Source organism: Meriones unguiculatus, chromosome 3 (genome assembly GCF_030254825.1).
Source record: "Meriones unguiculatus strain TT.TT164.6M chromosome 3, Bangor_MerUng_6.1, whole genome shotgun sequence".
NCBI lineage: Eukaryota > Metazoa > Chordata > Mammalia > Rodentia > Muridae > Meriones > Meriones unguiculatus.
In genome coordinates, this window is record NC_083351.1 from 168,746,708 (window position 1) to 168,759,421 (window position 12,714).

Consider the following 12,714-nt stretch of genomic DNA (forward strand, 5'->3'; position numbering starts at 1 on the left):
GACTAACACATGATCTTTGGGGAAAACGTACCCATACTATAGCAACACTTTGTCCGTGAGTAGGACCTGAACACCTCTTTGTCTCAATGGTACCTGAGTGTCACAGTATTTACGTGGTCTCTGGGCTCCCGGGAGCACTGGAATACTATCCTATGGACTCAGTTCTGACTGATGTACAAGTTCCTTCAAGAAACTGGGAGATCAGACTTGGAATAGGGGAGGGAGTGCTGGAAGTAATGTCTTCTAGACATGTCACGTCTGTTGTACCCATGAATGCACAGTAGCAGGTCTTGGCTACCTTCCCAAGATCTCCACAGGATTGAGCCTATCAACATTCCTCCCATGACTAAGAGGAACCAAGGTTACATGAGGTTCAGGGAGTCACATCCTCAGTGGTGGATCCACTGGTGCATTGCCCCTTCCTTAAGCAGTAACTCCAAGTAAATGCAGTCTCCCTCCTTCTCTCTCTTAAAATCAAACAAAACAAAAAAGTACATGAAAAGGAAGGAGATTTGAGAAGAAGGAATTTGGCGGAGAAAGGCAAGTATAAGAGTGATAACGGGAGAACTTTGATTAAAGATTATATATACATGTATACATACATATATGCATATAAACATTCAATTATTAAGGAATAGGAAAGTTTAAAATAAGAAACTTGGAAGTTGAGTGGAAATGTGCTGGAGGAGAGGTTCTAAGCAGAAAGGGCAATACTTAACTTTTTCATGTGTGTAGAGAAATGGTTAACCCTTGCAGGGTACACCAGAATGTGGTCTTGAAGCTGCCAAGGTTTAAGTTAGATTGGTGGCTATGGCATTGCTGTGTATGCCCCGGTGTGTGGTATATAATGATTGTAAAGGGACCAACCACAGACTCTGTGCTACATAAAAGTAAAAGAACTGAGTAGTTTCAGGTACTTTATCTTACCTGATTCCCTGTGGAGACAACAGGACTGCTGTATCCACTTACAGGTGGGCAATGGTCTTAGAAACACTGTCCAACATAAGACCGGTTTCTGGGCTTGAGCTCTGTCCTAGCTTTGTCCAACAATCAATCATACTTCTATCACATGTTGATAGCACCTTCTTTTTTAGCTCAGTCTAGAGATCAGGTTCTCATCAGTCGAGGTAAATGTTTTCTCTTGATGTTATGCAGGGGATCGCTTTGGCCCAGGAGCTACCAGTGGCCTAGAGGCGTCATTCCCAATTCAAGATGTCCTGGAAAACTACATTTTCTACTTCCAGAGTGTTCATGAAAGCATTGAGCCAACCCATGATGTGTTTAGTTTTTATGTGAGTGACGGGAGCAGACGCTCTGAAATCCACAGCATCAATATCACCATTGAGGTAAAGACTTTTAAAGGTGTTGAGTACAGCGCCAGCCACCCAGAACTCTGCTTTTAAAAGAAGTGACCTTAAACCCCGTGATGGCCCAGTCTCAAACAAGCCATCCTCATGTCAACTCACAAGCAAAGTATTGTATGTGAACTTCAACTTTAAATATCAGCTTTAACACATACCCCTGACCTTTTAAAAACTTTTGAAATCAGAGTTGACATTTGGGGAAGGTCTGAGTTGGAGATCTAAGTTTCTATTTTAGGATAAGATGTATTTTTTCTGGGTAAAACAGTTTGTAAGAATCAGAGAAAGCATACCATTCCCATATTTAGATGAAAACTAGCATATGCCCATTTTTCTCTGATATTATCACAAGTGGGTCTGCACACATTCTTGCCTTTTTTTTAAAAAAAATTATTTATTTATCTAACTATGGCATCAAAGAAATTTGATTCTCAATCCTACATTTACTTTTGTTTGAGAAACTATTATGGTAGTCTTACTTTATGACACCAAAGAGAGGGAGAAAAGATAAATCACAGAATGGAATGCCCTCTGAATTGGGAAAATAAAATATGTGGAAACTTCAGCAACTATATGGGTTAGGGGTGCCTCAGGGCTGGGAGGCAACAATAGACGCTTTCCTTCCCAGTGTCGTGACCTTTTACTGTGGTGTGTTTAGAAATGTCTAAGACTGTCTGAAATGAAATAGCCTTTGGTCCTCAAATATGCACCCATCTCTTAAGTCTAGAAAAATATGGTCACTGTGCCTATGGATAATATCTTAGCAACTGTTTACAGAATGTCCACCAGCCTTCTTTCAGAGGGATCTTTTGTTTCTGTGACTTTTTATTTTTAGTTAATATTTTGACTAGAGAGTAAACACAGTGGCACACTAAATACTCTTTGGCTAGTGAAAGTTGTCCTGGCAATGAAATGTTCTTCCAATGCTTGTTTTCTTTCTTCTTAAATTAATATTTGTGTGAGACCAAATATTTTATACTTTAATCAGAGGAAGAATGATGAGCCTCCCAGGATGACCTTGAGGCCCCTGGGAGTACGGCTGAGCTCGGGAGTGGCGATAAGCAATTCTTCCCTGAGCCTACAAGATCTGGACACCCCAGATAACGAGCTGATTTTTGTCTTGATGAAAAAGCCTGACCACGGTAAGGCATGAACCACAGTGGAAAGCTGCTGCTTAATTGAGGTGCCTGATGGGTGGTGAGCATGAGCTTGGAGACTGGCTCATTAGTCTTCCCCCTTCCCTACTTATAGCCCATTCTTTGCATCAAAATATAATCAGATTCACAGCTAGCCAGGAGACTTCCGGGCTGTGGTGGAAGCTGTTTTAAAAGCCTGCGTGCTAAGTAATGGGTATCTCCGAAATTTCTTCAGCTCTTGTCTTGCTGTCCTTCATAGTGTCAAGCGAAGCAGGTTTCAGTGTTTGTACACCTTCATGCCCAAACATCTTAGGGTGGACATCATGGTTTGAGTGTCAGGGCTGCCTCGTGCAGCCTGTCAGCATGTTAGTCTCTCACAAAGCTGTTTCCCTCTGACGATCTCAAAATATGTGGTTGAAATTAGACAATGATAGATCACCCTGTGTGGTGATGTGTTTTGCATAGGGTATCTAAGCAAGTTATCTTTTTATTTCTTTTTTTTTTTTTTTCAATGCAGTTTATTCAGGAACCTTGAACAATCCTCGGACCCTGGGGAAAGCTAGCCTACAGCTTAAATAGCCTCTGGGTAGCCAACCCAGGCGTGCCACGTGGGCAATGCAGATAGGTCCACATACATGGAAGCAAGCCAGATCCTCAACCTTAGTTTCAACCACATATTTTGAGATCGTCAGAGGAAAACTGCACACTATGATCACCAAATGTCAGGACTGAAATTTCATAGTGCCCAATGAAAGTCGTCCTTTAGTGATATGTACATTGCTTTGCAGTTACTAAGTTAATTGTTTTTACCACTTGCCTTGAAATTGAAATGGGTCTCTTAATCTAGCTTTGAAAACAGCAGGATTTTGATAGGATAAATTTTTTAAAAAGATTAAGAACAAAAATTAAGTTAATTGTAAAGACCTTCAAGCTTAATAAATGTATTCAAAGGCAAATCAAATAGAAAATACAATAAATGGCTTCATGTTTTGTTTGTTTTGCAAAAAAAAAAAAAAAAAAAAGCTGTTTCCCTTGCAACGGGAACAGTCTCTAATTTAAAGCAGATGTAGAAGCTACTATGAGGATCCTTCACCCCTCCTCCCAACGCCGCCCCCAAGCTAGAGCTCTGGAGCCACACTGCGTGTCAATCACTCTTAACACAGGTTGGACTGTTAAAGGCGAAGTTGCTGCTGTTGCTGTGGGGTTAACGATGGGGGAGGACACTGGTCATCACATTTTCAGCTTACCTTCAATCACTCCCACTTTCTTTGATGACACATTTTTAACTGTCCACCCTAAAAACAGAAAAGTGAGCCTCAATGTAAGCCTGCTTACCGTCTTCCTGAATTTCAAACATGTATCCCACGTGATATGGATATGTACACTGATAAGCAAAAGGCAGAGTTGAGTGCTGCTTCCACTTTGCAGAAGGGAAAATAATGTTCAGCTCATGCAGTGAGTATGAATCCAGGGAGGGAGATGTGATTTCTAAGGCTCTATATTGTGGCATCTCTATTTGTCTTTTCTGGAGAGTTTTAAGCCCAAGAGAGAGACTTCTTCTTTATTTATAGACGAGGCTACAGGGCACCACCTGTACTTACATGTAAAATGCCAAGCATTAGCACCAAGGGTCTCCGAGGTACTTGCTAGTACCTCACATAGGCTTAAATTAGTTGGTAAAATTGGACTGTTTTGATTATGTAAATATATAAAACCATTGTTTCTCTGTCATTCCCCTCTTCCTTCTGCAGGCCGTCTACTCCGGAGGCCTACTGCCTCTGAGCCTCTCCAGAATGGGATAGTTTTAGACCAGGGCTCCTCCTTCACCTACCAGGATGTCCTAGCCGGGCTGGTCGGGTACTTACCTGGTGACACAGACACGGCAGTAGATGAGTTCCGGTTCTCGCTCACTGATGGCCTCCATGTAGACACAGGGAGGATGGAGATCTACATAGAGCTGCCTACAAGCCACGCCCCCCACCTGGCAATAAACCGAGGGCTTCGGCTCTCAGCAGGTGTGTTAGCCCGATTTTCTGCCACCGTGACACATTTACGGGAACAGTTGAAAAGGAAATAGATGTTTTGGGGCTCGTGTTTCATGGGTTTCAGTTCATAGTTGGCTGGCTCCAGTGTTTTCCGGTGGTGAGGACGGCCATCATGGCAGAAACAGGCGTTGCTGAACGGAGCTGCTTGCCTTGTGACAAGCAGGAATTAGAGGTGGATTGGGGACCAAAGCAATACCTAGCTGCCGAGGACACACCCCCAGGGACCCACATCCTGAGCTAGGCCATATACCCTAACGTTTTTTAGCATCATCAGCTAGAGACCAATCCTTCATCACAGGGACCTATAGAGAACATTCCATAATCAAACCGTAGCAATTCCTGTAGGAGTAGAAGAGAGTGACCTCATTTTTCCTTACTTACTTTTTAAGCCTGTGTTGACAGTACCTTCTTCTGTGTTGGTGCCATGGGTAGTGGATCTTGGGGGAGCTATTCAGTATTTAAGGAGAGTGGAATTTTGGGGAAATTGCTGTTTAGGAACACTGAGTGATGAGTTAGAAATATGAGCCAATGAAATCCTCTGGACAAGAAGCCTCTGTCTGTGAATTTGGGAACGTTTTATGGGGCATTTGTAGTATTTTCAGTACCCTCAAAATCACAATGTTCATCTCAGACCCAGGTCTCTTGTAACAGTGGCTCTGTCCAGCCAGCATCTTGGACACTAACAACAAAGAAACTCTGGCAAGATTTTCAAGATGTTTAATTAAAAAAAAAAAATTAAAAGAGCAGTTGGGAGGCTTACTGGAGTTAAGAGATTATGCAAATAATTGCACATCACTTTGTATGGTATTCTAGCACCAAATTGTCGTCGTCGTACTTTTGCCATGTTTCAGCGCCATTAAAGGAGCAATGACATGCATTAGTTTTGAACATGCTGTGCAGCAGGAAATTAACAGGGAGTAGGCCTTTGACCTGAGTCTCTGTACACTAGGATTCTATAGTTTGTTTAGTCTTAGTTACACATAAGTTTTACATTGAAAAATAAATATATGATATAATATAATCTGCAATTTTGAGACTTCCCAAAGCTTCTTCTGGAAATTGGCATTTTGCTACTTACAAACAAAGTGGCCTGTTATTATTTTATGAACTCTAGAAGAAGATGTGATTTTTCTTTTCCATCAAAGAAAAAGTGCTGAATTGCTTACAGTGTGGTGGGCTACATGAGAGCCAGAATGTTCAAAACACTTCCCTTTGTCCTCCACCACTCATGGAGTCTTGCAAAGGGGCCACATCACGTGTACTGGGATACATGACCCAAGAGGAACATTTGGTTTGGGAGTTACCATAGGCTAGGAAGCACTGAGCAAGCCAGATCTTGGTCTGGAGGAAGGCATTGCCTCATCCCTCAAGGTCACTTACTAAAGGCCACACGTTCTTGGCCAGAGGTGGACTGCCACTCCAGACACCGAGGTATGTGACATGAATGATGAGTGTTTATTTTACTAGTCTTTGCTGTTTTTATGATGAGAAAGTAGCTGGGCAGGAAGCAGAGGGCAGGGCTCTGAAATGTGTTTCTATGGTGAATATCTTGCCTCTGTCCCCAGTCTCCACACAGGCCCTCAACCTGACTCCAATGCTCAGTGTGGCTTCTGGCTTGAGAAACACTGATTTTGAGTAGTTCATCCGAGATAACAGTGAGATATGCTTATGAGCTTATATACAACTGGTGCTTTCTGATTTGGTGATTCTGCAGATAGCAAATGAATTAAATTGAAGCAGATTTCTAAAACCAAAGATCTAGAAGTTATTTGCATCACAGAAGTAGTTGTTACCAGGTTCTAAATGGCAGGCTACTACAAGAACAAGCCTGGGAGAGAATGAAAGTAGACAGGAGGAAAGGGTGTAGTTCTAAATGATTTTGTTTAGGGAAATTAGAGTTTATTCACTTGGAAATAGAGACAGGCAAGTGCCTGGTACCTGGGCCCAAGAAATGTGTGATGAAAAAAAAAATCATTTGCCATCCCATCAGAGAGAAGCGATAGGGAATGACCTTCTCTCTCTCTTGTTCTTTCCCAGGGTCTGTAGCACGCATCACAGAGCAGCACTTGAAAGCGACAGCTGCTGACTCAGATGATGGCCAGGTTATGTACATCATGAAGGAAGACCCTGGCGTAGGGCGTCTGCAGATGGCGAAGCCTGACAACCTGGAGCAAATCTCTGCTAGAGGCCGCATCCGGACTTTCACCCAGGGGGCTATCAGCCAAGGTCAGTCTGTTCTGCCTGCCATTCCAGGCTTCCCTAAGCTGTCTGGCCTAATAAAGTGGGGGTAAAGTGCCCGGCAGACTCTGGCAGGAACCTGTGCATTCTTTGTTTTCAATGCGAGCTGAGTTATTAAGCTTCATTTTTTTGGTCTCATTTTTGTTTTAAAAAGAGGGAGAGAGAACTAATTTTCCAGGCAAAAGCAATGTATTTTCTGAGAAATTTGAGTCCATTGTAGAGGGGGAAAATGTCAGCTTGACTTGCTGTGTTGCTAAAAAGGATGTGTGAGAGAGAAAAAGAAAAAGGAAGTGAGTTGGGATGGATTATGGAGAAAATTATGCCTTCCTTAGGTGAGCAATTTATATCTCTTCCCGGCTCCCCAAAGAGCACAAGTTAATGAACTAAGCGAAATGGAAGGGCATAAATTGGAGCTGCCTGGGGGAGATTACACGGCTCATCCCTCCTTCAGAAAATGCTGATGTAACGCGAAGGCACAAATGTTAAATGCTAGGTAGTTACTGTACAGTGCTTTCAGGAGTAGAAAAGGAAAAAAGTCACAGATGGGAGGAAAAAAAATACTCCAAAGCCATGTGACCCTATGCAGTTCCTATTAGAGGTAGAAATATGCCCCTTCCCCACCCCCAGGAGCAGAAACGTGGGCTTTGTCAATGTGCTGACACCTAAAACAGAGGGCAGCTGGAAGCTCTCTGGATCTGTGGGTCAGTGGAGAGGTGCAATGAGCAACAGGATAGCAATAGTTATTTAATTACTGCATTCCTCTGTGTCTCCTTGTGAAAAATGAGAGCAGGCAGCCCTTCCCAGGCTCTAGTTATATTTACACTGATGGGTCCATGCAAGCGATGTGCGTTAGCATAACGGGCCGTGCTGAACTTCGTCCTTTGGATCCTTTCTGACCTCTTTGCGTAGATGATGTGCCAGCTCGTCTGTTGGTTGGAGATAGCCCATGGTCCTCCGCATATTGGGCAGTGGAGAATGAAAGATCCCTGGAGAGATGGGCTGCAGGCTTGCACTCTCTTTCTCACCTTGTGGTGAGGATACGTCGGAGGGTCGCCGCAAATGGCGTAGGTGTGGTCAGTGCACACTGCACACACGTGCAGTCTCACTCATTTAGTTATTCATGGAACCACCTTAGGACCCGAGCTAGAGGCCTGGAGAGATGGCTCAGCGGTTAAGGGCATTGGCTGCTCTTCCAGAGGACCTGAGTTCAGTTCCCAGCACCTAAACTGCAGCTCACAACTGTCTGGTGTGTAACTCAAATTCTAGTAGATCTGACTCCCTCACACGGGTATATCTGTATGCCAGACACCAAGTGTACATTTAATTAATTAATTAATTAATTAATTAAAAAACTATCCAAGCTAAAGCCTTCAAATGGCTGAGCCCTGCTATAGGAAATGTCTCATGGAAAAAAAAAATTATGAGGAAATTTTAAGGTAGGAAGAAGTTGGTGAGAGGAGAGGAAAGAGATGGAATGAAAACTTCAGATTAAAGTGTCAAAAATGGTACCAAGTGAGGAAGGTGGGAATTGATTCCTCGGTGTGAATACCAATTGAAGTACCATCTCTCACTTCAGAAATGAGTAGCAAAAAGCACTAATAGTAATTTTTTTTTCCTCCTCCGTTTTATAGGGCAGATAGAATATAGCCATGGACCAGGAGAACCTGGTGGGAGCTTTGCTTTTAAATTTGATGTGGTTGATGGAGAAGGCAATAAGCTGGCTGACCAGTCATTCTCCATCAGTGTTTTAGGTAAGAGCTATCAGGTTTTTTAATAGGAAACACAGCAGTTCTTTCATTCCCACTGTGTTCACTTTGGAGCTTGCTCCCTCCTTCCACATACCCAGGAAAGATGAAAACCCAGGGCTGGCTCCTTATGCGGGGGTGGAGGCAGGCGGTCTATGAGGGACAGCTCTGAGGACTGCTCTAGGACCTTACCTCCGGGCACCAGACCTGGGACTCAAGAAAAGGGGACTGGAAGCCTCCCATGACAAGCCAGTGTTTCTGATGTTTTCAGAAGACAAATCCCCACCAGTCATCATCACTAACAAAGGTCTGGTCTTGGATGAGAACTCAGTGAAGAAAATCACCACTGCTCAGCTCTCGGCCACTGACCAAGATAGCAAGCCCACAGAACTGATCTACAGAATCACCAACCAGCCCCAGCTGGGCCACCTGGAGCATGTGGCCTCACCAGGTATGTGGTCCTCTCTTGCTCCATCCAGCCCTATGTTCAGATTCAGTTAGTGCTAGGACCACTGCATTCTGACGTGTGTGTGTGTATAATGTATATGTATAGATATGTATGTATATCCATACAGTCTGTTTCAATTTGTATTTATCCTCTGACTCACTAATTTTGATCATTATATGCTGCCATATTTACTATGTTTTAAGCACTTTATGGTAGTTGGTAAACCTAAATTAGAAAAATGACAGGTTGGAGTAAAGAAATAGTTCCTAGGAAGCGATACAACCTTAATATGAATAAGGCCCTGGATTTGACCCTCAGAACCACAGAAAAGTGTAATTTTATGTAGGCACTCTTATCTCCATAGCCAGATGGTTCACACCTCTGGAACAAACTGTACCGCTCTGGTCTTTTACATTCCCTTGAATGAAAAGCACAGTGTAATGTCATAACGGCTCACCTCAGCTGGCAGTGTGGCTCCATGGAATGGTGTGTCATCAGCATACCAGAGGCCTTGGGTTCAGCGTCTGGCACCACAGGGCAAAAGACTGAATTCAACAGACGGTGAATGAAAGTGTGTACCGGGACAGTTCAGCTGCTTCTTAGGAGGCAAAGATGGACAAGATGCATCCTCGCGTCCTAGATTTCTCTGCTGGGTGGAACAAGGAATCTCCCCAGAGAGCTGTCACTCAGGAAGAGAGGTGCAGACCTGGAGTTGAAAACGTTCAAAAACGGGGAAGTCTACATTGAGTAAAAAGGCACACTGAGGTGGGCTTAGGAACGCCCTTGGAAGTCAGAGTTCAGAGAAGTTAAGTTCTGGCAGAAGTCAAATTTGTGTTCTTTCCAGAGATGGAAAAAGCATAAATAAACAAAGAAGCTGTAAGTGGAGCAGTGGAGCACGTCCTAAAATTAGTAGGAGGTAGGACTCATGGGCAGGTTATGACGGTATGGAGAGTCCTCCACGCTGAGACAAATAATCCCTGCTGAGTTTAAAAATAAACAATAGAGAAGCACTGTGGACAATAGAGCAGGGAAGGAAGCAAAGTATAATGGCTGTGGTAAGGAATGGGCCACACCGGGACAGCAGAAGGCAATGTGGCTTCACCTGGAGAGGCAGCCGAGATGAAGGCAAAGAGGAATAAGAGAGAGACGACCTGGTACCTTTTAAGCATTCACTCACACGAGGTGGGTGAAGCAGAGAGTGAAGAACATAGAAGTTTCGGGGAGACCCTGTAGAATTTGGCAGCTGTGCGGTGTGGGGGGCACCACATACTCACTGGGTTGATCTAAAGTAAAATTGCTGTTATTTTTTAGAGGCGGTGACAACCTGAAAGATGCAGATCTTCTTAGGATGCCTTTGGATTTTAGATTACAGATTTTTCATTCCACTAGGAAAACATCAAATCAGGGGATGTAGTTGCTCTTCCAAACTCACCTTCTGATTCAGGGTCAGGCAATAAGCAGCCATTTATCTATGTCACAGATAAATGATCATTAGGGACGTTACAGGTGAAATGAGTATTCAGAGGGCACAGGAAGGACTGGGAGAAGGCCTCCCTAGTAATAGGATGGCATTTGAGGACATTTGAAGGCAGAGAAGGAGCAGGGCCGTGAATAAGAGAAGACTTTGGGGGGGAGTGAACAGCTGTCAGTATCCTGAGATGGGCTCAGACAGGCAAATCACACTCGAGACCCAGCAAAGAGGCCAGTGCGCTTTAGAAGGCAGAGGGGAGAAGCTGAGAGAGGAGCTCTTGCTTGGTCCCAGGTGGTGGTAGAGAGCAAGTTCAGTGCACATGGAGGAAAGCACAGAAAGGAAGGAGCAGACTGGCTAAGATCCCTCACGCAAACTAAGGAGGTGGCCTCCCCTTTGTCCCGAAGTTCCTGCGGGAAGTATGCAGATCAGCGCCCCTGTACCTTGGCTGCATGAGATATTTAATAACTAATTCATAAGCTAATTGCTTCTGCCAGAATTCTGTCAGGTTGCTGATTGTATCTCTGCAAAGATGAAAGGGCAGGCTCTTGGCTGTGGTGTTAGGCGACTGCCCGTGAACAGATTAAAAAAGCCCCAACCTTCACGCAAGGCTCTGCCAGTCACCCACCTGCTAGTCAGTCCCAGCCCTTGCTCTCCTTTGACCCCAGGCTGGCTCAGAGCCCTGTGGGGTAGGACTGGGGGCAGTTTCTCATTTCTCTTTCACAGTTCTCAGACTTCAATTATTCTTGACCAGACTCAAAACGTAGCTGCGAAGACCAGACCGTATCTGTTTCAGGTGATACCAGGAGGGATCAGGCTCTTGCCTCTTCTTGGAGTGTACCCCCTCAAGGCAGAAGGATCCCCATTTTACTTGGGATGATGCTGCTTTATCCTCTCTTTCCACACAGACATAACTTCCTGCATTTCTTACTCTTCCCCTTTCCAGTAACTCTAAGCAGTAAATGAGAATATCAAGCCCTGGTCTTCCTCACAATTGAGGTTCCCTCCTCGTTGTCAAAGGAGCAGAGATACCCCATCCCTCCCTTCCTTTACACCAAGAACTCCCCCCGTTTTGCATTTAGCCTGGATCCTCTTTCCCTGTTGCCTCCCCCCCCTCTAGTTAGAGCTTTGTGTGTTTGATTCATCTTCATTGTCCACAGTCCCCTTGAAAGAAGCGTGTGTAACTCCCTCCTTCCCAACATGGCAAGCCACAACTTAAAACAGAGCACCTGTCTCACCAGGTGGCCTGGGTCTCCCAGGATCTGGAGTTGGGACAGCCAATGCTGCCCAAGATCAGAGCAGCTTGTAAGTACCTGGAGGTATGCCTCTTTACTGAAGCCTCCTAGGGGGAGCGCTGGCCCCCAGTGAGTGTCAGCCCCTCTTGCTGGTTTGAATGAAGTGGACCTACCAGCAGACATCCATGAGATCTGATGTCAGCTAATCAGAACTGATCGTGATCCTAGCAAAGTCAAAAGACTGATGTGAAGCCTCTTGCTTTCCCCTGGGGGCTACAGGGAAACATATGCCCTTGTGAATGATGCAGAAGGTGGGCATGAGCCTCCTCTCACTGCTGAGAGGGAAGGCTAGGAGTCCATTCCCGTGGAGCTCTGGTCCAGGTTATAAGACTATCCTCTGACTATCACCCTTCCCTCTTCCCCTGTGCCCTCTTCCCCTTCCCCTACTTTTTGTTGAGAAATTAGAATCAGGAGTAATAGTAACTAGCAAAGAAGCTGAGCTACTAGAACAAGGAGACCCCAGAATACAATGGTTTAAGCAGGAAATGTATTTTCTGTCAAAGAATAATCCAGAGGTTTGAGGTGGGAGGTGGCTCCATCTCTGGTTTGTGGTGACTGCCGTAGCTGGCCTGCTGCAGAAGGAAGAGAGCCAGGGGCTGGGATCCCATGTACCTGTGTGTTCTAGTAGCACTATAGGATGGACAAACACCACTTCTGTGTGATGACAGTCACGCACAGCTGAGAGGACGGAGGCACATGTGTGTTCTTTGTGGGCACACATTTGCTTACCCAGGAGTCATATCTTTCAGCCAGGGAGGAGTAATGTTAGAATACAGCCCTCACCAGCATGGCAAGACCCAGGGACCAAGGAGTTGCCACTCCTGGGGTGTAGGTAGTCACATAGACTCAAATGCTGGTGGGAGGGGTGTTGAACAACCCTTTAGAGGGAAGAGATGGAGGGCCGTGTTACCTGTCTTGCAATGAAATGAATCTGTCCTGAACAAAGTAGTTACTGTGTGTAAAGCTCCTATGTTGTTA

At 44.7% G+C, this 12,714-nt stretch overlaps 1 protein-coding gene across 2 annotated transcripts in view; it reads left to right on the forward strand.

Annotated features, from left to right (window-relative positions):
* Window positions 1-12,714, forward strand: part of Fras1 (Fraser extracellular matrix complex subunit 1) — a 403,016-nt gene that overhangs the window by 318,755 nt on the left and 71,547 nt on the right. For both annotated transcript variants that reach the window (XM_060380978.1, XM_060380977.1), the window contains exons 42-47: window positions 1,156-1,346; window positions 2,350-2,503; window positions 4,249-4,512; window positions 6,580-6,768; window positions 8,412-8,531; window positions 8,797-8,976. In XM_060380978.1, the coding sequence (XP_060236961.1) occupies window positions 1,156-1,346; window positions 2,350-2,503; window positions 4,249-4,512; window positions 6,580-6,768; window positions 8,412-8,531; window positions 8,797-8,976 (1,098 nt within the window). The remainder of the gene's footprint in view (window positions 1-1,155; window positions 1,347-2,349; window positions 2,504-4,248; window positions 4,513-6,579; window positions 6,769-8,411; window positions 8,532-8,796; window positions 8,977-12,714) is intronic.